This window comes from Neovison vison, chromosome 2, assembly GCF_020171115.1.
Source record: "Neovison vison isolate M4711 chromosome 2, ASM_NN_V1, whole genome shotgun sequence".
Classification (NCBI taxonomy): domain Eukaryota; kingdom Metazoa; phylum Chordata; class Mammalia; order Carnivora; family Mustelidae; genus Neogale; species Neogale vison.
In genome coordinates, this window is record NC_058092.1 from 13,996,249 (window position 1) to 14,023,173 (window position 26,925).

Below are 26,925 nucleotides of genomic sequence, written 5' to 3' on the forward strand. Positions count from 1 at the left end.
CCCACAAAAATGGCAATGTCATATGGTTCAGCTTAATAGCTTTACAATTAAGTTTTAATAACTCCAGGCATTCACAGCATCTGTCCTTATTCTATGCCACCACTCCATCTTAATGTAAAGAAACACCCCAGTGTGTCAGGAAGCTGATGGGGCTGAGGGCCTAGCTGCACAGCACTGTAATCCAAACACGTGGAGAGATCCTTCGAGGGGGACACCCAACAGCCGATAGAGAAAACAGCCAATTGGGGCGCCTGGGTGGCTCAGTGGGTTCAGCCTCTGCCTTCGGCTCAGGTCGTGGTCTCAGGGTTCTGGGATTGAGCCCTGCTTTCTGCTGGGATCGGGCTATCTGCTCAGAAAGGAGCCTGCATCCCCCCCCCTCTCTCTGCCTGCCTCTCTGCTTACTTGTGATCTCTGCCGAATGAATAAATAAAATCTTTAAAAATGAATAAATAGAAGAAAAAAGAAAACAGCCAAAGAACATCAATTTCACCATGTTTAAGCCCAATTCTGAAAGATGAGCCTCTCCACCTGCCACGATGTGGAGATGGCACTTCTAAGCTCTAAGTTCAAAGGGCAGAAAGCCTCCACTGGGTCAGAAAATGCCAGGACACAAGGTCAAGTGCTGCAGCTTTCTGCACAAGGTGTTTGAGTGGGTGTGAGGGGGAGGGGATGGGGTACCCATGCTGGACTCCCCTATTTCTGCCCAGCCTTCAGCAGGCCTCCCACTGCACCCAGGATCCACATTTCAGGCCAATGTCTGAGTAAGAGCATGCTTACTCCCCCTTCCTGGGCTTGGGACAAGACCAAGGCTATTCAGTGAAGTACCCGGATCCCTCGTGCCCAGAAAACAGGATCTGACGGACAGGGACACTGAGGAGCCATCTGCAGAGGTGGAGCAATTTTTCGAAGAGGTTTAAGTGTGCACGCAGAAAATATCTACACAGACACGTACACCAGGCTCCTGGCACTCTCGGAGGGTGGAACTCAGGGACGGTTCCCTTTTCCTCATCACATGTTTCTAAGTTTAAATAGAGTATTACTTTCATAGTGAGAAAAACAGAAAAATCAAAGTATTTTTTTAAAAAAGACAATGAGAGAGCCGCTTTGATTTACTTCTTTTTGAAACTTCCTACCACTCGTAGCTCAACCTCACAGCCTCTACTTCCGAGTTCCCACATGGGAGAATTTCTCCAAAAAAGGGTAAAGGTGTTAGGAGAAAGCCACAGCACATGCTGGAAGGCCGCCCCAGGGCCCAGCACGGTGCTAGGGGTCTCCCCGATGTCACCCGCCCCCTCTGACTAGCTGGACGGTGTCCTGGCCCTTCGGGACAGCTGCTAGGGCTGTCTGCAGGCAGCCAATGTGCCTCGAGGAAAGCCGCTTGTCTCCCAGAAGGGCACCAGGAGCTGTCAGTCGGGTCTCACTTACTCTCTAAAACGCCATGAGGCAGTTCACGGAACCAGCGCTCCTGTTTCAAGGATGCGTGGGAGAGCCCGCATCGCACAGATCACGAGCTTCATCCACTGCGGCCTCCTCCGCACCCAGGACAGTGGGGTTCCCAGGAGAGCCTCCAGAAGGACTGCTGGTGGGTGTGGGGGTGAAAGCTCACAGGCTTGGAGAAGCGGAGTGACTTGCACAAGGCTGACCAGCCAGGAAGCAGACGGGTAGTCAACCTTTGAGTCCAAAACAGCAAGCCCTGCCATCCGCCACGGGTCTCTGTGACACACAATGGACATGGACAGCAGCAAGGGATGTTTCAGGACCAAGCTCCGCCTCTCCCCTCCCCACCCCACGCCCACTGCCACTCCTGGAGCTCCTGGTGGAGGGGGACACAGGCCTGCTCACCCCACCTGCTCGCCTCGCTCCTAACCCTCACAGCCACCCACCCCGCCTGCAGCACCGCTGTAAAGCCGAGCTCTTAAAAAACATGACTGAACTTTTACTTAAAACAAGCCTTTAAGTGTTTTAAGAAAACAGATCTATTTTTAACATAGCCATTGCATAAATAAAGCCTTCACTGAAAACGAGCTCAGAATGAGGCAGATCTGAGTGGGTATGTGAACTCTACAGTCAATGGACGTCCCAGCTCCAGGTAAACGACTTCACGGAGCCTCTGCGTTCGTATCTGTGGAACCAGGAGAGCTTCACAGAACTAGCCTCCTTGGGACAAAGATTAAATCATCCATTTAAATGAGACAACGCATTTATTTAATGTCTCGAATCCCACGCCCGGCACACAGGGCTGTTCAGTAAATAAGCGCTATTGCCATCCAAGATAAAATCATACAGTCTGGTCCATCTGGTCCAACACCCTCAGTACAGAGGGACCCAGACCCCAGGAAGGTCAGCTGAGCCGAGTAACGTCGGACTGCCCAGCCCAGCACCCAGCTCAGTGCCGCAGCAACAGAGGGCACCCACGAGGGTGCTATGCGCACAGACCGTAGTACTGAGAATGAAACAACATATTCACCCAATCTGCTCTAAAATCACTTCAATCATTTAATGGCATGCCCTTCGGCTACAATCTAGAATAATGTTTTAAGTTAAAGAGAATGTTTCAGGGGGGCATCAACCTTCGCCTGGACCTGCACTGCCCAACACCAAAGCCACTAGCCACACCTGGTTATTTAAGTTCATTAAAAAATTAAATAAAACTAAATATTTGGTTCCTCAATCACACTAGACACATGTGAAGTGCTCAAGAGCCACCTGCATCTGGTGGCTGCTGGACTGCACAGATACAGAACAATTCCAGAATCACGGAAAGTTCCAGTGGACAGCACAGCTGCAGAGGACAGAAGACATCCTTAAACACTTTAATTTCTTTCACAGTGATCCGGTTTCCCAAATCCAACTGCCTGGTAACAGCACTACCAGAAGATCAGAAAAAGACCTCATCAGCCTCCTTTTTTTTTTTTTTTAAATGCAAATTTGCATATTCTTAACAAGATTAATCTCCGTCAGGATGTTGCAAACAATGTATTACTGGGGGAGTGACGGTGTTGGGATCTAGAAGGACACCAGGACTAGGGACAGGTAAAAAAGTAAAGAGCAGTGTAATTACCTGTGTTCTGAGCAAACACATAAATTGCACAGTGTCCTCCACCCACATCAGTAAACTGAACACGCTTCTAACAGGCCAGTGGTCCACTCACCAAGGCTCACTTACATAGAAGGACCATCAGAAGCCCAGCAATTTGCCTCTGCTAAGTTCCTATGGTCTTGCAACAAGATATATTCGTGCACAAGCTGATTTCTTTTACAATTTAATTCTAATGCCAAAATACACATGCGACCCCGCCTAAGCCCAGCACAGCCTCCCACTGGCCCCTCTGAATGGTCCAATGAGCAAGAGTGGAATAAGACCCAGAGGGCGACACGCAACATGGAGTAAGACCTAGAGAGCGACCCCCTCTGCGGCTTTGCCCGCCTCCACCACCTTGTCTGGGGTCCCAGCAGGCTGGCAGCCCCTCCAGGAGCCAGGAAGGCCACCTGGCACCCTTAGCTCCTGGGATGCTAGGACATATGACCAAATTAAAGATTCATCTAAGCCTTCCATGTGGGAGGGAGGCCCTTTTAAAACAAAAACAAACACAACCCAGAGTGTAGGAACATTTTAATAATACTCCACCCTTTATACTTACAAACAGGGCAGGGTAAGAAGTGACTTGTATTTGTGTGTTAACGCCTAAAGAAATGAGTTAAGAAACCCGTCTACACAAAAACTTACCCATGAAGATTTACAGAAGAATCATTCACAGCATCCAAAGCCTGGAAGCAACTCCGATGTTCAGGGACTGGTAAAATGGACAAATAACGATACACCCACACCGTGGAATGCGACAGAATCTCACCCAGCAAGAAAAAGGAATAAAATCTCAATACGTGCAACAACGCGGGCAGATCTCAAACAATCCTAAGTGAAAGAAGTCAAATACAAAAGACAACATACTGGGGCACCTGGGGAGCCCAGTGGGTTAAGCGTCTGCCTTCAGCTCAGGTCATGATCTCAGGGTCCTGGGATTAAGTTCTGCATCAGGCTTCCTGCTCTGTGGGGAGCCTGCTTCTCCCTCTCCCTCTCCCTGCTGCTCCCCCTGCTTGTGCTTTCTCTGTCAAATAAATAAATATTTTAAAGACCTTTAAAAAAAAGGGTTTTGAGAGAGAGAGAATGCACACAAGGGTGAGTGGGGCAGAGGGAGACAGAGAAGCAGGCTCCCCACCCAGAAGGGAGCCTGACCTGGGGGCTCGATCCCAGGACCCTGAGATCATAACCTGAGCTGAAGGTAGACACTTAACCAACTGAGCCACCCAGGCGCCCCCAATAAATAAAATCTTAAAAAAAAAAAAAGACAATATATGATGATTCTGTTTCTATGAATTTACAGAAAAGACAAAACCAGTGTAACAAAGAGACCAGCGGTTGTCCAGGGATGGGGTAGGGACAATAGGAGAGAAGCAAAGGGGCACAGGTGACTTTTTAGGCGGAGGAAACTATCCTACAACTTGACTATGGTGGTGGCTCCATTACTATTACCAAAACTCATTAAATTGTATACTTCAAACTGGTGAGTTTCAGTGCATGAAAATAATGCCTTGATAAACACAACCAAACAGAGACTTGGAAATATTACCAGTGTGGGATCCTGGACTTGGGGAAGGAGAGGCAGGCTGGGGGAGATGGGCCCATGAGGGCAAGGACAGGAGGGAGACTGTTCATTACACAGAACCGTACGCAAGGATTTTTATTTTTAATCTTGAGATTGTATTGCTGTTCCAAAGCTGAGTTACAACTCTTTCTACATCGGACTCAAAGGAGAGCTCTGGGCACTGGCTCTGCTGGGGCAGGGTGATCGACCCATGGCCGGTTCCAAGGCCGGGTTCCTGTTGGTGAGTTATAGGCACGAAACCTTAAAGGGGTGGGGGAGTGGAGAGTCAAACGTAGAAAATCATCATCTTCTCTCCCCACACAGGCCCAGCCCCCCAGCCACTGTGCTAGTAGAAAAACAATGATGACCCTTTACTGAGCGCTTACTGTACCCCAGGTGCTGCTACTCACCGGACACGTGTCACTCCTTAATAGCCCCAAGGCCAGCGACAGCATGCCTGGAGCCCTTACCGCATGCCAGGTGCAACAGGGGGCATGTTACCTGTTTCAACTCGTGTACCCTCCAACAGACACTATGATGGGGCACCAGCCCCAGGGTTAAATGACACCCAAAGCTATGCTGCTGAAAATGGAGGGGCAAGGACAGAAACCCAGGCTGTATGGCTCCAGGAACCGGTCTTGACATCTGTGTCCGAGAACAACTCTGTTCCTGGGCCAGAGGTGACAGTGACCACGCAGCATGTCACACACCACAGAGCTCTGCGCTCCTGGCCTCCTTCTCAGTGTGACAGGCCTGCCATGGGGGCCACCCACTCCCATGTTCGAGAAGGAGGCCAGAAGGATGGAAGGGGTTCAGGATGCCGCCAGGCCCCAAGGCCTTATTCTTTGCACCAGACCAAGCCGCTTCCTTGGTTAACAAACCATGAGCGCTGAAACCCAAATAAAAATGAGAAGCACGAGGGAAGACAAATGTTCCTGAGCTGCAGTAATCTGAAATCTCTACTTCTCGGAGTAAGTGAATGACAGGTCCCGGTCAGAATCCTGAACCCCGGTCTGAGGAGTTGGGAGACGAGAGGTACCACTAGAAGGCACAGCCTGGATTTCTCGAGCCTGGAGGGACCCTGGTGCTCATCGGTCCAATATGAAGAAGGAGCAGGGAAGAAAATTCCTGCCAGAGATCACACAGCCCATCGGGGGCCAAGACAAGGCCTGTACTCAGGGCTCCACTGTCCTGGAACGGTGCCCTCTGCCCCTGCACCATTTCCCGTATGCTCTGCAGATCCCTGGGGTCTGAGAGAGGTTTTAGAGGGGTACAGAAAAATGGGGTCTTGTGCTCACCAATTTATAACACATACAGAAAAAATGTAATGTAAACAGCACCTCAAACATGATCTTACAGATGTTTCTGCTTAGAAAGAGGCGAAAGTAGACTGAGGTGTTAGGCTCGAGCCAATTTAAAGAAAAATATTAAATAAATAATGATCAAGGTAGCATAGAAATATGGTACTGTGCGCTGGCAGATGGCCAAGTAGGGACACCCAACCTACATGACCCTGGGCTCATCCTGGCAGCAGGCCAAAGCAAGAACCCAGAGGAAAACGTAAAACAGTGAGAGGAGCAGAGGTATGGAGCCCCGGGGGTAGCTCAGCCCTTACAAAGGGAATGATTGCTGGCAGCCGAGGGCGTCCATGCCCCACACTCCCCACTCCCAAGCTCTGCTAGCCCAAGCCAACAGTCCTCCCACCCCAAAACTGCTGCCAAGGTAGTCTCACCCGGCCCCTGATACTTGAGCCGTGAGTGTTCAATCCCGGTCTCTTGCCTCAGGGATGCAGATGTCACAATCAGATTCTCCTTTCTTTTCTGCTGCCTGGTTCCATTAAATTCCTGGGGGCGGGCCGGAAGTCCCCCTCAGAGCCTCCCAGTTGCTAAGAGCCCAGGGCTGTTCTGGTTTAAAGTATAATTTGGGTTCACGAAATACCTCATTATGCCCCCCCCCACACCAGTGCCGGAGGCTGGAGGCAGGATGTGTGGCTGGAAGACACCGGGGCAGCAAGGCTCTCCAGAGTCACACCCACCCACCCCTCAAGGACCTAGGAGTGGGCCGCTCATCTAAAATCTGCAAGGAGGGGCGCATGGGTGGCTCAGTGGGTTAAGCCCCTGCCTTCGGATCAGGTCATGATCTCAGAGTCCTGAGATCGAGCCCTGCATCGGGCTCTCTGCTCAGCGGGGAGCCTGCTTCCCCTTCTCTATCTCTCTCTAGTTGTGATCTCTGTCAAATAAATAAATAAAATCTTTTTTTTTTAAATAAATAAATAGATAGATAAATAAATAAAATCCCAGGGACACAAAGGAAGTTATGATCACACTGGAGTCAGACTCGCTCTAAGAGGCAGAACGCCCAACCAGGCACTCAAGTGTCCTCAGACTCTGAGCGTCACTCACTACTAGGAAACCAGCTCTAATTCTCGCAGAGGGTATGCTTCCCCCACGACTCCCCTCCCAACAACGACAACAATTCAAAACTTGTGGAAGAATTCTATTACAATCTTATATTTCATTTTTCTCATTTTAGAGAGAGCAACAGTGCATGTCTGAGTGCAGTGGGGAGGGCAGAGGGACAGGGAGAGAGAATCCCAGCGGGCACCGTACTGAGCTCGGAGCCCAGTGCAGGGCTCAATCTCATGACCCTGAGATCATGACCTGAGCTGAAACCCAAGTCGGACACTTAACCAACTGCACCACCCAGGCAACCTTAAAATCCTGTTTTTAAAACATCGTCACTTTATCCTATGGTCTCATTCATGTGGGATGTAACAAACAGCACAGAAGCTCATAGCAGAAGGGAGGGAAAACTGAAGGGAAGAAATCAGAGAGGGAGACAAACCATGAGAAACTCTGGACTCCAGGAAACAATCTGAGGGTGGCTGGAGGGGAGGGGGGTGAGGGGATGGGTAACTGGGGGATGGGCAAGGAGGAGGGCACGCGGTGTGACCAGCACTGGGTGTTACAAGCCACTGATGAGTCACTGAACACTACACTGAAACTAATCGTGTATACAAGCTGGCTAAATGAATTTTTAAAAATTAAAAAAAAAAAAAATCAATTGCCATCACTGTGACTGCCTCCGTGTTGCCAGGCAGACACGAGGTGGCCATATACTACACCCGTTTGGCATCTTGTGTGCACCGCTGGTTCTCACGATCTGCAGATTCCACGTCTGCAAATTCACCTGCTCACTAAAATGTTATTTGTAACCCCCCAGTCGACACTGGTGGCCCCCCCAGTCACGCGCAGAAGGACGACTCTGAACTGCCCAATGTGCGCGCCATTGGAGGCAGAACAAGGCAGCGCTCGGCTCCTGGATTCAGCTGTTGCACCGTGGTCTCCTCAGCGCCCCCCTTTCCCCCACACCTGCCTCTCTGCTGGGTCTGTGGTCGAAAACTGGCGCCCAAGCCTGCTTCTGTCCAGCGTTCCTAAACACAAGGCTGAGTATACTACAGAGCATGTGCGTGTGCTAGAGGGGCCTCGTCCAGACGGGGCAGGACTGCAATGTGAAAGAACCAACCCTATCAAAAGGTGCCCTTAACCAGAAACACACATAAAATGAGGTTTTTTTGTGTTTCACAGTCGATCCTCAGACCTCATTCCTCTCATGGCTGAAAGTTTGTGTCCTTTCGCCAAACTCTACTTCTGCTCTGCCCCAGCCCCAGGCAACCACTGTTCAACTCTCTAAGTTTCACTCTGAGCTGTTTAGATTCCACATTTAAGTGATACCATTTGTCTTTCTGGTTAGGCAATAATCGGATGACAAAAATGTTGTGACCAGCGGATCCCAGGGACTGTAGCCTGCATCTATCCTAGGAGCAGTGGCTCAGGATTTGCTAATTCACTTATCGTGGTGACTGTACATATGTAGGTAGGAAGACAGCTCATACCTCAGGACACAAGCACATAGGTGGGAAGAGAGCTTATACTTCAGGACACAATCACATGTGAAGGGAGAGAGTTAATGCCTCATGACACAATCACATGTGAAGGGAGAGTTCACACCTCAGGACACAATCACATGTGAAGAGAGAGAGTTCACACCTCAGGACACAATCACATGTGAAGGGAGAGTTCACACCTCAGGACACAATCACATGCAAAGAGAGAGAGTTCACACCTCAGGATACAATCACATGTGAAGGGAGAGTTCACACCTCAGGACACAATCACATGTAAAGAGAGAGAGTTCATACCTCTGGATACAATCACATGTGAAGGGAGAGTTCACACCTCAGAACACAGTTACACGTGAAGGGAGGGAGTTCATACCTTAGGAAACAATCACAAGGGTGGGGAGAGAGCTCATACCTCAAGACACAATCACATGTGAAGGGAGAAAGTTCACACCTCAAGACACAATCACATGTGAAGGGTGAGCTCATACTCCCAAGGCAAGGAGTTCACATCCCAGACAAAGCTACAGGAACAAAGTCATAGCATGCAATAAACAGATAAGGAGAACCAAAAAAAGCCCTGTAGGAAGACCCTCCCTGCAGCTCAACATTAAGAAAAATTAACCCCTACTTATCCAACAACAGGGGGAGGGACAGTTAAGCAAATGACAGTCTGACCCAGTTGAAATATTCATCTAAAACGTTCCTGACCTTTTTATAACAAGAAAATTATTGTGAAAAGCAGCATGACATATAAAAATCACAGAAGTATGAAGGCAATCCATGAGAACCCTTTAAAAACTGTGCAGAGACAAAGACACTGAAGCAAAACACCAAAGGCTAACCAGGGCTGCTGGTTCCTTTCTGTATTTCCCAACTTTTCTATGATGAACACAGTACTTTTATAATAAAAGGAAAAACACTAAGAACTTTCAAAAATAATTCTGTCACATTCCAGAGGGATCCCTGACTGGGGTCAGGAAGCTTCCCAAGGCCCCTGCCATTGGTGTTCACGCCCAACTAGATGGCCATGTGTCTCCCCACCCCAGGCTGTGAGCTCTTGAAAACAGGGTCCCCCTCTCATTTGGCCAAGTGCCCCAGGACTCGGCACAGAGCACAGGGGGCACTCAGCAAATAATGATGGGGGAGGGGGATGGGCAATGAACCACCACTACTCAAGACGGGAAGACTACTGGTAAACCTCATGGGGCAAGGTCACGTTGTAGAGGTCAGGTCAGGGTACAGGGAGGGCAGAAATGGACATGGATGAAATCAGAGGCCCCTTAACAAGTGACCCCTACCAGGTGGCATCAAACCCTCCCACCCCTACCATTTTGGCTCCAACAACTAAATCACTGCCAGTTCCTCTGATGTGCCACGCTCTCCCGCACACACTGTTCTCTCTGCCTACTGCGTCCCCACCATTTGTCCTCCTGGCAAATCAGTCTTTCATCTCAATTCCAGCAAAAGCCTCTCCCCGGGACCCCTGCAGTGCTCCCCTCCTCTGCCAGACACCCTCTTTGCTGCACCTGCACACACCCCCTTACACCGTGATTATCTTCCACCAAGAGGTTCTTCTGACAGATGGTGTCCCCTTCTCTGAATGGTCCCTACAAAGATATGGAAGGGACCTTAACGACGCCCACCTCCAAGGAGAGCAGAGAGCGTTGTTAAGCTTCTGCACGGATGGATGGATACACAGACAGGATGTAGAGGGCTGGAGTAGTCAGAGAAAGCTTGGCGGCCACGAGCAGCAGAGCCAGTCCCTGAACGGTAAGCCGGATGGACACCGGAAGGGAGGAAGGCAGGGGGTGGGGGGGATGCTGCAAGCTGAGGCCCAGAGGCGGAAGGCAGCCAGACTCTGGCCACCATCAATTTTAAGTGGTCCACAGATAAGCATCTCTTACATCAGAAGTTAGAGGAGTCTACTTCCATGTATACTTTCTACTTGAGGCATCGGGTACTGGTTTTCCACTTATGGTAATGACACAGTTTCCCTCCTAAATAACTTCAGGTTAAAAAAAAAAATAAGCAATTTAAAGAAAAATGAATTAACAGATCTGCTATGGAGACGGACGTGGCAAAATCCAGGGAGGCTTAACCCTAGATAGGATATTTCTGTGGGAAGGCAAGCAGCTCTCTCCACTTAGCCAGAACAGGAAGCCAGGCTGAGGAATGGAAGCTGGCGAGGCAGGGAGGCCGGGTCGGCTCCGAGGGCCAGAAGGGCAGCCTGGAGCCAGAGGCTGTCGGGACAGCACCTGGGAGGGTGAAGGGACTGGAAGCACGTGTGGGGAGAAAAATGCTTGTCCTCCTCACCCCACAACCCACTGCTGAGGACACAGTGTAAGGAAGTGACTCTAAGGAGGGGAAAACGTACATCTGTGTGTGTGTGTGTCCAGGTAAAGAGTCAATATCCACTGCAACGGAGAGACACAGTAGTGTCTGCAAACTGGTCACTGACTGAATCCTCACAGCCCCAAGCAGGTAGGTAATTCTAACGTGAACATTCTAGAGAGCTACGAAGAACAGACTGATTCGGTGCTTTGCTTTCACCATCACTTTTTCCTTTCCTTTTCTTTCTTTTTTTTTTTTTTTAAGGAGGCTCCACACCCAGTATGGAGCCCATCATGGTGCCCGAACCCACGACCTAGAGAGCAAGACCTGACCTGAGATCCAGGGTCAGACGCCCAACCACTGAGCCCCCAGGTGTTGCTACAATCGCACTGTAACAGCTGGTTTTAGGTTGATATTACATACCATGATGCTGCTCTACCTCCATTTCTCAACCGACTGGCGGACAGCCACTTTCCCCAGAGCCTGGCCGCTACAATCACGGTCCCTTATGGACACGGCAACAAAGCAGGAGCTAAAATCAAAGGGACCCTGGTTTTAGTCCAGACCTGTCCCTAGATTTCTTCTTAACTAAGGGAGCGGGCTTTGTGGGCTGGTCGACCCTACTGCCACGAAGCTGTGTCATGTTGGAAAGTGTGATCTTTGCACACATCACTGGAAAAGCATGTCCAAAGATGAGTTTCCAAACGCACTAAAGTTTTTGCAGCAGAAAACAGGACTCTCATCCCAACTGCACTAGTGATTTTCTGTAGAATCTGGACAAACCTCAAGCCCTGTGTGTGCAGCAAAATTCCACGATGGCAGAGGTTATGTGCAACGGCTTTCAAGTCAAGACAGTCAGGTTCAAATCTGGCTCTGTCATTTACTAGCAATTTACATCAAGTCTCTAAATCTCCATAATTATGATTTACATAAAGTCCTAAATTCACAGGATACCATGCTTAGGAGAAATCTGGGCACTAAAGAGGATAATGCATGTTAAGTGCTAAGTAAAGTAGGTAGCGACAGATGCTAGTACCTTCCTTATTGACTCTGAGGGCCTGCAGAACGCTTCAGCTGACTTAGAATCTGCTTGTACTTGTTACAACACACGGCCCGCCCGCCCGTGATCTGAGGCTTGGAAATTGTTTCTTTCCTTTCCTGAGAGATTCCGGCATGTTACAGAATTCAATTCCTGGGATTTTATTAGTTAACTCAATGGCTCACAAGGCACTCTGAGCTCATCATATGGAGGTCCAACACTCTATTTGTGTGTCCATGTTCTGCCAATTAGTCACATGATGGGAGGGCCTTTCCCTGGGGACCATGGCAACCATTTCTCACTTGTTATTTAAAGAAATGCCTCCCCAAAAATCAATATGTACCAAACAGATACTGTGGAATCAAAATAAAAGCAGGATCCTGGGGAAAATTCCCAGGATGCCCCTGCGTACACTCCATCTGGAATTCAGCAAGCCCAGAAACCACACAGGCTGTGACCAAGAGAGGAAAAGCCTTACAGTTTTATTTATTTATTTATAAAGATTTAATTTATTTATTTGACAGAGATCACAAGTAGGCAGAGAGGCAGGCAGAGAGAGTGAAAGGGAAGCAGGCTCCCTGCTCAGCAGAGAGTCTGATGCGGGACTCAATCCCAGGACCCTGAGATCATGACCTGAGCTGAAGGCAGTGGCTTAACCCACTGAGACACCCAAGTGCCCCTACAGTTTTTATTGATATGCAAAAGGACAAGGGAATTCTACATAAGAGCTGGGTAATCCGTTCCGGAGGAAGTGATTTAAAGGAAGAACGAAGAAATCAAGGTCGTTAAGAAAACATGAAGACGGGACCCATTTTCCAGGCATATCACCTCCTGCTAATAATAGGACAAAAAGGAATAGAGGCTTCCCCGAGCGGAAACTACGGAGACCCTACCCACGCTGCAGACAGGTGCCGATACCCACAGCTTAGCACTGTCAGCTCTCTGCTTGTTAAGAATCTCTTCCAGAGGGGCGCCTGGGTGGCTCAGTGGGTTAAAGCCTCTGCCTTCAGCTCAGGTCATGATCTCAGGGTCCTGGGATCAAGCCCCACATTGGGCTCTCTGCTGAGCAGGGAGCCTGCTTCCTCCTCCCCCACCTACTTGTGATCTCTGTCAAATAAATAAATAAAATCTTAAAAAAAAAAAAAAAGAAAGAAAAGAATCTCTTCCAGTATCTTCGATTGGTTTTACCTCTTGGGGCTGGACTAATTCCACTGGTTCTGTAGGTAGGCAGACGACTACAGCGTCTCTGCTCTCTCTGGCCCTCGCAGCAGGTGTAACCCAGCGAGGGCATGGAGTATGTTGGTCCTGAATTCAAATGCTAGCGTGGTCACATAGACGTAACAGCTATTATAACCCCACACTCCATTATTTCAGTCCACCTGGATGTGCACACGACAGAGGAGAAAGGGCAAGCAGAAAGACTACAGGGCGCTCAGGGTCTCAAGAGTGATTCCAAACTGTGACTACAGGTTAGCAGTTACGTTGGGGGAGACACGGCTCTCTTTTAAACGAAGAACCACAACCACTGCAAGTTCCTTAGCATCTTTTTTTTTTTTTTAAAGATTTTATTTATTTGAGAGAGTGAGGGCATGAGCAGTGGGAGGGGCAGAGGGAGAGGGAGAAGCAGACTCCCTGCTGGGAGTCCAACACAGGGCTCCACCATAGGACCACAGGATCATGACCTGAGCTGCCACCTGGGTGCCCCTCATTCTTGCAGCATCTTAAGATGTGCTTCAAGTCATCAAAACAGAACCAGGGGCAGCCATCTAACACAGTATGCTTTGAGCTGCAAAAGGTACAAAAGCACTAAACACTGGTTAGAACCATCAACATACTTTCCTCTGTACATAAAAACCTCATCCTCGGGCCAGCCTTCCCGGAGTACTGACAACTGGAACCTGGAATCAGAAGATGGAGGGTTTTTGGTTTTTGTTTTCTTTAAAAGATCCTTATTTATTTTTTGAGAGAGAGAGTGAGTGAGTGCACGCACACACGTACAGCAGAGGCAGAGGGAGAAGCAGACTCTGAAGCTGAGCAGGGAGCCCGATGTGGGACTCGACCCCAGGAATCTGGGATCATGACCTGAACCGAAGGCAGATGCTTAATGACTGAGCCACCCAGGCACCCCAGAAGACAGAGTTTAAAGGTCACCTCTGCTCCTTACTAGCTGTGTGACCTTGTACAAGACACCTCTTAACTTCTTGGGCTCCCATTTCCACATCTGCAAAACGTTTTGGGGAGCCATGATCAAAATGGGGCTATGGTATAGATTACATGATTAGATGACTACGGTATCCATAGTGCTCGGCACACAGACTGGCCCAGTGCAAGACCCCTGCGTGATAAACCCCCAGGCTGAGGTGCGGAGGGCTGCCCAGGCTAAGAGCACGGCCCCTGGAAGCCAGAAAGTCAGGGCTTCCCCTCATTGTGATCATTACCTCTGCTTTTTATTTTTATTTTTAAAATTTTTTTTTGAAGATTTTATTTATTTGACAGAGATCACAAGTAGGCAGAGAGGCTGGCAGAGAGAGAGAGGAGGAAGTAGGCTCCCCGCTGAGCAGAGAGCCCGATGCAGGACTCAATCCCAGGACCCTGAGACCATGACCTGAGCCGAAGGCAGAGGCTTTAACCCACTGAGCCACCCAGGTGCCCCTACATCTGCTTTTTAGATGATGGTATTCTTCAATACACGGATTTTTTTTTTTTTTTAAGATTTTATTTATTTGTCAGAGATCACACGTAGGCAGAGAGAGAGAGAAGCAGGCTCCCCGCCAAGCAGAGAGCCTGATGTGGGGCTCGATCCCAAGACCCCAGGATCATGACCCAAGCCGAAGGCAGAGGCCTTAACCCACTGAGCCACCCAGGCGCCCCAAGGCAGGGATTTTTAGATTCAACTCAATTCTCTTCCCCACGGTATGATGTAATTCACACGATGAATGATGAAGTTCCTACAGAGAGTAATGAACCTGTATTAAATGCCCACATAGGAGGCCTGAGCCACAGCACTTCATGCACACTGTTCTTATTTAACCCTCTAGCTGCTGGTGAAGAGGCGGCTAGTGTGTCCATTTTTCAGATCAGGAAGCTGAGGCTCAGAGAGATGAAGTGACTAGGTCAAGCTCCCACAGTTCATGGGCACCCACAGAAGAAATCAGATCCAGGAGTCTCCTCCCACTATACCTTAACAGGCTGCCTTCCAACAAGCGTCTTCTCTGCCCATTTTCTTTTATTTTGCCTCCTTTCCCCCTAAACCCCAACACTCTACCTTCAAACCCACACATGCCCTCAGAACACTCCCCCCCGAGGCAGTGAAGTCGCAGCCGTCTGTGACAGCGAGCTCACAAATGCAGCTCTGGTTAGCAGAAGCTGGGCGCACCTACGGACCCCTGCCGTCGCCAGCAGAGACGAAAATGGCTCAGGTACAGGGGTCCGGGGGGTAGGAAGACAGGCATCACTGATTAGCACCACGCCGTGCTCCCCTCAAGGCCTGGATACCAAATGGGACTGGCACTTCAGGGTTGGCCACTCGAGCCATTTTCCAGAAGAGTGACTCTTATTATAACCTGGAACCAAAGCGCCCTTTCAGACACCGTATCCGGGGATAGCCAGGTGCAGCAGGGCAAGGCCCACAACCGACAGGAGTTTCCCCTGAGCTACGGGAGAAGGACCACTTCCCTGCGAGATAAGCCAGGACACAAAGTCTAAATTCCTTCCAACACCAGGCAAAGGGAGTTTCCACCTTGAGGCCTGAGGTCTCTTCCGGCTCCAACAGCATGTGAAGACTCTCGTCTCTAATAACACCACCATGTCCTTACTGACTTAATAACAATAACATCACTGCGTCCGGCTTCACATGTATTAATTTCACAACAAGGAAACTGAGGAAGGGAGAAGGAAGCCATCCAAGTCTGCAGGCTTGAATCTGAACTCGGGCTCCCGGCCTGGCCCTTCACCACCCCTTGGTGGAACCCCGACTGCCTGCGATCACTCGGGAAGTCCAGGCCAGTCCCGTGACTCTGCACCAAGTGCCGGGTGCGCACCACGTGCAGAGCCACCAGCGAAAGGCAGAGCCTCTAGGACTACCGCTCTCACCAAGCCCTGATCCCACCACCGCCAGCGCCTCCAGAAACCTTCAACGCCAGGGCGGCCTGAAGAGCTGAAGGGTGCACTGACCCCCTCCTGGAGGCAGGCCTTGCCCAGCTCCTTCCATTCTTGTCACCTCTACCTAAAGTGACCCTGACACCAACTCCGCCCAGCCAGAAAGTCTCACACTTGGAAGCAGGAGGGGCACTCACATTTACTAAAGGCCTAACAGACATTCACTCATGCAACAAACCCTACGTCGCAATGGCCCATGTGCCAGGAACAGCAGGACACCGCGATGACATTCACACTCTGAGGGGGCACTTATCATCCATCTTCCTTCCTCAGGATAAGAAATATCTTTGTGAGGGTCACCAATTGACGCTGCTTAAGGTCAAATGGCCTTTGAAATTGGCAGCTATACTCTTTTCCCTCAGAGGCCCTGCAACCCGCCACCATGTGTGGCACCCTGGACTGGGCTGGAGCTTCACAGGAAAATGCCAAGTGGGTCCTGCAAGGTTCTGTTCAACCAACAGTTGTCAGTGGGAGGCTGTCACCATCACTAAGATATGCACAAAGAACCACTGCCCTACCCAAAATATCAAGACACGACCCTTCTGACGGCCGGCTAAGACATATCCCCTTTGCAAAAACAGGCCACAGCTCAGAAAGATCCAGCCACTTTCATTTTAACAGCCTGATGCAACAAAACCTTCTAAGGTCTAAATCCAGACTTCAGCCACCACGGCTGGACGTGCAGGTGAACCTCTCAACCTCTGCTTCCTCATCTTTAAAATAAGCATCCTGGTGAATCCGCGCAGGACAGGCGGGGTAGCATAATTCAGGAAGCAGGCACTTCTGAGAGGGTCCGGCCCGCAGGGGGATGCTAACCAGCTGGGGGCCTATCCGCAAGCTCCTCAACCTCTCCGAGCTTCAGTTCCCTCCTCTGTGTAATGAGGAAACCACCATCACAGGGTTGGGTTGAGGGAATTAAAGGTCGTGACTGCATTCAGCAGAAACAGTGGGAGAAGGAAGGCACCTTCCAAACCCATGAGAACCCGGGAGGAAACACTCAATAACCTAAGGGACGAAGACTGCTAACTCGGGCACCTGCAATTCCCACTGCACAAGGGCACTCTTGAAGACCAAGTCAGAGGACTCAAATCTCAGGACGACCAGTGGTCCCCAGCTGGCAGGAGGGGGTAGGCAAGGAAGCAAACACAGTCTGCCCTGGACGTTCTCCAAGAGCAAAGCAGGGAAAGGGCCCCAATGCGGGCCCTGCTGCGGAGGGGTGTGTGCCCACCAGTGGTGCCATCCAGCCCCAGTGACTACAAGGTGGGGGCGGGGAGAGGGCCAGTTGGTGAGCAGACCGGCTCTGTTCAGCAAAGAAAAGGACTGACAAAAACAAAGCCATATCCGTCACGGGAGCATGCGACTCCAGATCTCGGGGTTGTAATTTCAAGCCCCACATTGGGTACAGAGATTACATAAAAATAAAATCTTTAAAAAAAAAAAAAAAAATCAAAGCCAGAGAGATGAGACAGAGAGAAATTTAAGAGTAGCTCCTTCGGTGGCCACAGTGGCTAAAATCGGGTTTTTCACCAGGAGGTGTGGCGGATAAAAGCTCCCCCTTTCAGTTTCTTAGCAAAAAAACTCTTTATGTAGCCCATCCCTGTGAAATCAGACATACCCCTTCAGGACCAAAGCCTTACCACGGAGAACCCTGTGTAGCAACATCAGAGAGAGCGAGCCAATCCCAAACCCTCCATCCACTGATCATGGCTACGGATAAGGACGAGGGCATTTGGTACCACCAGAAAACACACAATTCCCCCAGGAGGCTGCTTGTTACTCAGCCCAGCAGAAAGTACATGCAAAAGCATCTTTTCACAACCTTAAATTTTAAATTAAAAATATTTAACTTGGGGGGCGCCTGGGTGGCTCAGTGGGTTAAAGCCTCTGCCTTCGGCTTGGATCATGATCCCAGAGTCCTGGGATGGAGCCCCACATCAGGCTCTCTGCTCGGCAGGGAGCCTGCTTCCCCCTCTCTCTCTCCGCCTGCCTCTCTGCCTACTTGTGATCTCTGTCAAATAAATAAATAAAATCTTAAAAAAAAAATATTTAACTTGGTAAATGTTGAATGCATCCTCTTCCTGAATCTCAGAGAAACCTCTGGAACAGTAAGCCCAGATAATATTAACATAACAAACTCTGAGCAGGAAGCCTTCTGTGGTGGGTGGGGACGTTCAGGGACTGAGCTGGGGCAACTGCGGGCCCTCATGGCCAGAAAACACCAACCAGACTGCAAGCCCTCAAGACTTCGAGCCTTTAGCAGGGGACTTCTTGGGCTCTCAGCAGAACGGGGGAGCTACACTGCCTTCCAGGCTGGCTGGCAGGTTCGGTGGGCCACCACCTAGCAAGCGTCCATATTCGTAAAATACCAGGTCGCGGCCAACACTCGGGCTGCACTTACAGAGTGCCAGGCACCATCCACACTTGCCACACACAGGCTCACCGCACCCTGGGACAGGTTGATGGGAGCCACTGGGGCTGCTGTCTTGGAAGAGACAGGGCTACTAGACTGGAGACTTCTCACTAGCAAAGCTGCAGAGGAAGGCTCCCTTCCGTAAGTCTCCAGATGCTGCTGGGGTGTGACCAGGAGGGAGAAGGGAAAGCAAGTGGCTCCCTTAAGCTCAAGCCCTTCTGTGTAGACTTCAACTTCACCCAGCCGGGTCTGCACCTGGGCCCCAGGCCGTTAGACTCTAAGATTTCCCCGCGTCCATCCACCTCCTCCATGTAAAACTCATACTCGACTAGGTCTGTCTGATGGCTCCGTGAGCATCCATGGAATGAATGAACGGCTGGATGGGGAAAAAAACCTAGATGCAGCAGCGCCGAAGGTCCAGAGCTCGGGCTCCAGGGTCAGACTACGGAGGCTGGCCTGGGTTCTCGCTGGCCTGTGCCTGCGTAATGAGGGTGAGATGAGAACCCGCCTCACAGGGCTGCTTTGGGTATTAAAAAGCGATCAATATGGACTCTGAAAAACAATCTGAGGGGTTTGAAGTGGCGGGGGGGTGGGAGGTTGGGGTACCAGGTGGTGGGTATTATAGAGGGCACAGCTTGCATGGAGCACTGGGTGTGGTGAAAAAATAATGAATACTGTTTTTCTGAAAATAAATAAATTGGAAAAAAAAAAACTCAAAAAAAAAAAAAAGCGATCAATAAAAACCAGCTCCTGCTATTTATTCGGGCCACCATGCAGGGCCCTCAGCGGGCCCTTGCCACCCTGGGCAGACTGGCTGTCTTGGGCGGTTGTTTGCCCTAAGCCTAAGGCCAGCAAGCCCTGCAGAACTGGGAGCCACCTGCAGACACAGAAACAGCTGAGCTAACCACTAAAATCCAGGCTCTGTTGTTAATAGGATATCAAGGCTTTGCAGACACTACTATCTAGGATTTAAACTGACCAGAAATAGCAGCTGGATCAATGATAAAGCACCCTATCAGAAGAGGGTGGGTGGGGACGTTAGGAGTCACCTAACCAGAGAGCTGGGAGAGGGTGGCAGAAGCGTCCCCCTCAACCCCAGAGGTGGTAAATCACAGCATTTCACTCTGCTTTCCTAACTTTATCTTTTTCAACCATGTGTTCCTTTTCACACCCGTGGCCTCACAGGGCCTGGGACCCTCCTAACCCCGCAGGCTGGTACTGGCAGATGCCTCCAACCCATCACTCACCTCTTGGGGCCTCTGTGCACACCACGGCCTAATGACGCTTCCTAAAATACCACAACTCTGCCAGCCTCCTCCAATTTCTACCTGCCCCGCCACATGCTTAGCTGGCTCCACACTGTCCCGGATCGAATGCAAATTCCTGAGCTTAGCAGCTCCAGCGCTCCCCAACACACTCCCGGGACTGAGGCACCTGCTCTGTCCACTCTGTGGCTGGTCTCCAAACGCACAAGGCTGACTGTACCCCTGAACTTTGCTTTGGTCCCAGGCAGTGCCTAAGAATGGCTTCTCCTGGACTGCACCCCAGCCTTCTGCCTGGGCTTCACACCCAGCCCCCACCCACTGCCTGTGAGCTTAAGTGGTCTGCAGGGCTTCCTGGAGGAAGTAGAACGCAGGCCAAGCAGACAAGTTCCCCATGCTATTTAAGCCTTTTCTATACTGTGTCCTTCTGCTGCACTCAACTTTTTGGATGTATCCTGTGTCCCTTTCTTGATTAAAGGACAGGGATTATGGCTTCTATTGGTGCCCCTTACGCTCCCATATGCAGAATAAGACAGAATAATCATAGCTACCAACCACTGTGTGCCAAGCATTGGGTTAAGTGCTTACAATTTTTCCCATCTTTCTCCCGGTAGCCCGATAAAATGTTATCCTCATGCTACAGATGAAGAAACTGAAGTCGAGAGAGGAGAAGCCCCACTTCAGATCACATGCAGAGTGGCAGACACAGGACTCCAACCCACATGCGCCCAACGCCAAAGCCCACATTCCGCGGAGCAGGCAGCAAACAAAGTGCAACCGGTCAGCTCTCTCCACGCCTTCACTCGGCGATGATGAAGCACCTACAAGCCCAGGCAACCAACGCAAGGTGTGGGGCGGTTAGTGGGAACCAGGCAGACAAGGGCCCTGCTGCCTGGAGCTCACAAGCTCTGTCCCCAGTCCGGGAAAGAGGGCAAGGATTCACAAGGGCCTCCACCAGCACAGACAAGGCATCCAAACTGCAGACAGACAGCATCAGGCTGTGACAACACGCCATGTCCTGTGCACAGAAGCCTTTTCTGCAGGGGAAGTAGAGCCTCGGGCTCTATTAGAGAAACTCTTCAAGACACAGCCCATAGCCAAGCGAACGCCAGCAGGCAGTCAGGAGCGGTGGACAGGGGTCTATCTCTGGGCTCAGAAAACCCAGTTCCTTCACTTCACAGCCACGGAGGGCCTCACCACGTACCCTTTCGAACATCATCTGTAACACGGTGACAAGACTAGTAACAGTGAGCATGTATGTAATTACGTGCCCGATGCTGCTGGAAGGACTTGAGGCCTACTGTCTCATTTAATCCTCGAAACAAGCCTTATGAGGAGGTCCTGTTCTCATCCCAAGGCAGTTGGGCTCCCGGTCCTAACTGCTTATCCTGTGCTGCCTCCCTCCAAAGGCTGAGCTGTCCTGGCGGGGCTGAGGCCCGGATGCAGTGGGCTAAAGCTCCCAGCACAGCTCACGCACATGGCTGGTGCCCTAAAAACATACACCCCCACCTCCTCAAGCTGCAACACGACTCTCTGAAAGCTTAGGTTTAGAACTGGCATTGCTGTAGCTGGTCCTAACGTCTGCAGCCTCTGGCCTTGCACACCCCGCTCTCACTGTCGGGATCTGCTGCGAGAGCCACGGGCCCTTCTGCTCTCGGCTTCTGAGGCAAAGTGAGCTCCAGCACGGGAGTCAGAGGGACCCAGCTCCGAGGCCCAGGCGCGCCACTCTCACGGGCCGCTCCACCGCTCAAGCTTTAGGTTCCATGTAAGTAAATTGGGGGAGGTATCATGTGAGCCATGTTTCTGGATCAGGAGCTCCTCCATCAATGGCCGCTACGCAGGTCAGAAGGGCAGGACTTCCGCGGCGACACAAGGTCACACTTCCAGGCAGGAGGGCTGCCGGGGTGCAGAGGAACCAACAGGGGGGTGTGCCGGGCAATCTGCTTCCACAGTTACAGCAGCAGGAAGAACAGACACACTCCCAGACACACGCTCTGGGAGCGAAACCAGGCACAAGCCACCACTTTCTCTTAAATCTCCTGCCGGGTCTCATGCAAGTGGCTTGCCCTCATATCAAACAAGGATCTTCCCTCTTCAATTTTAGGTAAAGTGACATTCCCCCACCCCCAGAATGTAAGCTGTGAGGGATGGACCCGTGTCTTGCTCATCAGTGCGTCCTCAACACATAAAGCTGTGCAGAAAAGGCACTTACTATACACAGAATCAACACCGTCCTATAGCTTCAGGTGCCCCGAGGCCCTCTGTGTTTGCCTACTGGCAAGCATCTCCCAGCCTGGGATGCGGGCGCCTCCAGTCTATGTACTTGCCCCGCTCCCATCTCCCTGGGCTGTTAGTCACCTGTCCTCTGGTCTCCCCCATGGAATGTAAAAGCAGCACTGGACTTCCGAGTTATAAATAGGAATATCTGCTTTCAAACTCTGATTTATCAGCTCAATCCCAAGCTATTGACTATTGGCTACCCTCTGCACCCCTTCCACCAAGGAGGCCAGTTGCGTTTAAATGAACATGGCTGTATATAGTGTGGGGTCTGGGTCCATAACAGGAGCCCAGCCAAGACAAATTAGCGTCAACTATATTGTTTCACCTTGCAGCAATGTGATAGGCTTCTATCAGCTCCTGCCAGGCAAAACCATCTGTGAGCCGGAGGGACAACTCCTGAGGGGGCCTGCCTGTCCTTTCACTGCTGCAGCCCCACCAGCTGGCCCTGGAATCAGAACTGGTAAGTCAGAACAATCACTCCCGAGTCAGAAGCTACAGCTGTGTAAGGAAAAGTGCTCTGAAACTATAAAGAGCTTACAGCAGTAAGATTGTTGCCTGCTAAGGGAATGCATGCAAATACATTTCATCTGCCTGTGCACTTAGCTGATGCCAACAAAAATCATGGAATTCACTTCAAAGTCCATTGCATTTTAGACTCTCAAACTGCTATTTCCCTCCATGGCTAATAGAGAGCTAGCTGTTTTCTCTACCATCAAATCTACTGAAAATAAAAACCACAGTGGCCTTAATTCATTTACCTATTACACAACACCACATCACCACTCGTGTCCTCACCCAACTGTCTAGTCTGGATTATTAGAGTGTCCATGTAAGGGATCAATTTGACAATACACAGTCAGAAATTACTTCTAAGCCTGAAGGATACTAAGAACCAGTTACTGAGAAAAGGAGCATGAAAATCCAAGCGCCTGAGTTCATGGACTGAGACACAACCTAAAAGAGCACTCTATGCCACTTCCTTCAGAGCCAGGTGATGTTCCAGGCCCCAGCTGTGCAGGTGTGGAAAGCACAAAAGAAAACCCCCTGCCCTCAAGGAACTCACACCCTGGCCTGGGGCCAGATATGCCTGCACCACCAGCGGACTACCACACTGCTAGGAGAGGTCTCTTATGTAAAGGACCCAGAACACAAGCAAGAGTCAGTAAACGCTGGTCCTCCCTTGCCATCCCTGAGTATCCCATTATTCTGTTTTCTAAACAGTGTCCTTTCTATCTCCTGCCACAGAAGCAGCCTGGGACAATGGGGAGGATGGCGGTTAGAGCCTGCTGGGCCTGCTCTCAGCGATGGAGCAACACCCTGATTTAAGTCACTCCACTTACAGCTTCACCTGTAGAACAAGGACAGCCACTACCCTCCAAGGGCTCTGTGTGGGTTCAAGAGGCTCATACAGGTCGACTGCTTGGCACAGGACCAGGCACCCAGCAGTTCTCAAGAAATGTTAGCCCTTTTCCTCCATCCCTTCCACAGTTTTCAGACTGTCCAAATAAAACCCCAATACAGGACTCGTGAGAAATCATGTCACTGTGCTCCTCCTGGATCATGATATGGGCATTTCCCACTACCTTGGGAGAATCAGAGCTAAGGCATGATGCCCCTCCCTGCCAGATACACTGCCCTAAGTAGCCCCACCTGGCCGCTGGATCCACATTCCCCTGCTTCTGACCTGACAGCAAATTAATAAAACCTCACTCCACTTTCACCGTCCTCACCCAAACCTGTCCTGGAGTACTTCCCCACCCATGCCTGGGGTGGGGTCACCTTTGGGCAACATAATCACTGGAGAAGTCCAACAGCATTAAAAATGGCTATTAAAATAGCATTCAATAAGCCACAATTTTAATCAATATACAGGAAGGCAGCAAGAAAAAACTTAGCCACTCTTTAATTAGTCATCCTGGTTCAGCAGCCACATCACTTCATTAAACAAGAAACTGAGATCCTCAAAACACTTTGGGGCCCAAAGTTCACATGCAAGCCCCTGCCAGCACTGGGCAGGAAGAGCAGGTGGATGGCCTGAGCTCTGTTTGCCCATCTCCAAAGGTTCCTCGACCATGTAAGGCAGATGCCCTCTGGCCCTTCCAATCCGGGTGGTGAGCCTGCCCTGCAGAAGGCTGCAAAGTGGAGGCAGGGCAGGCTCACTGGTGGAGGCCACGGTGAAATCTCAAGCCAGTCACAGAGCCCCAGAGCACCCCGCTCATTATCAAAACAAACACCACGAGTGGAAGTAGCCGGCTCACTCTCTTTCCAGTTCTGTCTTTCTCCAAGTCCCGCTCACCTGATCCGAGGTACCTCCATAATCAGCAGTTCCAACCCTCACGAGCTGACAGTTCAGGGGGAAAGGGAGGCTGCGTCTGCTGGGGTGCATCGTGTCCAGGCCATATGTTGGCCTCGCGGCCCAGCGGCCTCCCCAAGGGCTGCAGCCTCACAAGGGCGATTGTGCGTTCATTCCTGTCCTGTCGGCTCCCCCCCCACACTCATTCCTCGGCGGCGACTCAGGCTCGGGCACGGCATCCCGCAGGCAGTGCACCCTGAGCAAGGAGGCAGTGGCCACGAAAAAGGGCCCGCAGAGCGCGGCGCTGCCTTCTTGCCTTCAGGGCACACAGGTGCCCGCCCTTCCCTCGCTCGCCCGCTCGCTGCCGGCGGCCTCCCCAGGAGGCAACCCTCCACCTGCGAAGGCACAGCCCCGGGACCACCACCCGCCCCACAAGGGCAGGAGAGCTCCCATCGCTGCCTAGAGGCGGTAAAGGTCCTCCCGGGGCAGAGGGGAGGAACTATCTGGGTCGGGGGCAGGGCAGGGACCAAGGCCTCGGAAGGAAGGTAAACCCCGGGACCTAGGATAGCGGGGCTGACGCAGGCTACGCTAAGAGCGGTGAGAAGTCCGGGGAAGGGATGGCGGGGGTTAACGTCCAGCGAGGGCCGCGGGCGGAGAAGGGGGAGGTTCAGACTAAGGCCAAGGAGGGAAGAGAAGATTTAAGCTGAAGCCATGAAGAGCGGGGCAAACAAATCGAGACTGAGGCCACTGGAGGAGGGGTTGACTGGGGTCCAGAAAGAAACCATGGAGAAGAGACAGGCCTAACCCGAACCACAGGGAGGGGAGCCCAGTCTGGGCCACGGGAGGGAGAAACGACGGCCTAGCCCGGCGGCGGGGACGGGCAAAGGGGACCAGCCCGGGCCGTGGCAAAGAGGAAGGGGGACCACCCTGGATCACCGGAGTGGGGTGCCCGGCCTGGATCACGGGTCCAGGAGGGTCTCGCCTGGGCTATGGGGGAGACCCGCCTGACCGAGAGGCGGAGAGTGGGACTCCAGCTTGAGCCAAAGGCGGGGGCTGGGAGAGGGAGGCAGGGTCGCTGCCCAGCCCAGGTGCTCGTGCAGGCAGCCCCCTCCTGAGCCGGCAGCGATGGTGTCCACCTGGGTCCGGGACCCCGCCCCTCCCCCACCCGGGGGACCCACCCTGTTCGGGCCAGGGGCTGTGGGGGGACGGCGGGGGCGACTTGAGCTCCGGCGGGGCCCCCGGGCCTGGGAGAGAGTGACGTCGGGCCTTTACCATGGTGGCGGCGGCGGCGGTCCCGGTCCCGGCGTCTGTGGCTCTCCCCCCCGCAGCAGGGCCCGGCGCTTCCACTTCCCCGGGTGCCCAGGAGTGAACATCCGGGTCAGCGCCCCCCTCCCCCCGCGCCGGGCCGCCGCCACCTTCCTTCCCCGCCCCGGCCGGGCCCGGGCCCGCCCCCACGCAGCCGGCTCTCGGCCAATGAGCGCGCAGGGCCGCGGCGATCGCCAAGTATGGAGCGCGGCGCGGGGGGAGGTTCGCCGAAGAGGGAAGTGTGGGGCGGGGCTTGTGAGCGGGGCGGGGCGGGGCGCGGCGGCTGGCGGGGTGGGCGGGCCGGCCGGGGACTCGAGGACTGGGCGGGGACGGGGGGCTTCCGCCCGCACCCATGCCCCACCTCCGGCCCTGGGACTGCAGAGGCGGGGGTGACTGGGGGACCTTGCGCGCGGATCTCCCGGGCGGGGACGCGGAAGGCGCTCGGGCTGGGAAGGGTCGGGCCCTGCCCACCCTCCCCGCCCCGCCCGGTGCACGCGCTTTCCCGCGCGGATCCGGAACTAGAGCTGCCGCGGGGCGAACCCATCCCGGAGACCGAGGCCGCCCGAACCCGAGGTGGGGTCCCGGCGCTGCGGCTTGCTAGGTGGGGGGCCCGGAAGCAAGTCGCTGCACCTGAACCCGATCTCTAAAGGAGTCTCGGGCCACACCACCCACTACGAGTACCCGCTCTATACCAGGCCTTGTTGGAGGCACCGAAAGAAAGCAGAGGTGCAGGAGACAGGAAGATGCCCCCAGAGCTACCTGCTGCAGGATAGCTGTGTGGACCACACAGGTAGAGATTAGAAAACTGCATCAATAAATCCCAGGCGTTTGCGAGATGTGTTACAGAGAACCAGCCCATTTGCCCAGTGGGGCTGCCTCACTCCACAGAGTGACTCAAAGTCTCCCCCTCCCCCCCCATTTCTCCTTTCTCACTCTCTCTCCATTCAACAAATAGCCCCTGAGCTTGGTCTAGAAGGCAGGAGAACCGGGATTCTAGCCTTGCTGGTAATAACCTGCCTTGCCTGGCTTGCTCACTCTCTTTTCTGAGAATCAAATCAGGACACCCGTGAGGGGATTGTAAACTGTAAAGGGTTGCACAAATGGTGGAATGACGACCACGCACCAGGCTGTGTCCTAGGCCCCCATCCTCGGGGAGCTCGTAGTCAAAAGCTGCCAGTGGCATAAAAATGGATTCAAGTGAGTGTTTAAGGCTGTGTTGTGGGAATTCAGAGAATGGAGTGCCGCTCAGGAATTCTCGCACTCGGTAAGCATTTATTGAGCACCTGCTGTGTACTGAGCA

The 26,925-nt window shown here is 52.1% G+C and overlaps 1 protein-coding gene across 2 annotated transcripts in view; it reads right to left on the reverse strand.

Moving 5' to 3' along the window:
• Window positions 1–25,696, reverse strand: part of CAPZB (capping actin protein of muscle Z-line subunit beta) — a 125,967-nt gene extending 100,271 nt beyond the window's left edge. The window contains exon 1 of one of the 2 annotated variants that reach the window (XM_044237304.1): window positions 25,593–25,692. In XM_044237304.1, coding sequence (XP_044093239.1) covers window positions 25,593–25,595 — 3 coding nt within the window. In that variant the 5' untranslated portion in view covers window positions 25,596–25,692. Of the gene's footprint in view, window positions 1–25,592 lie in introns of both variants that reach the window. The other variant, XM_044237303.1, reaches the window with a different exon arrangement.
• Window positions 25,697–26,925: the final 1,229 nt, after the last annotated feature.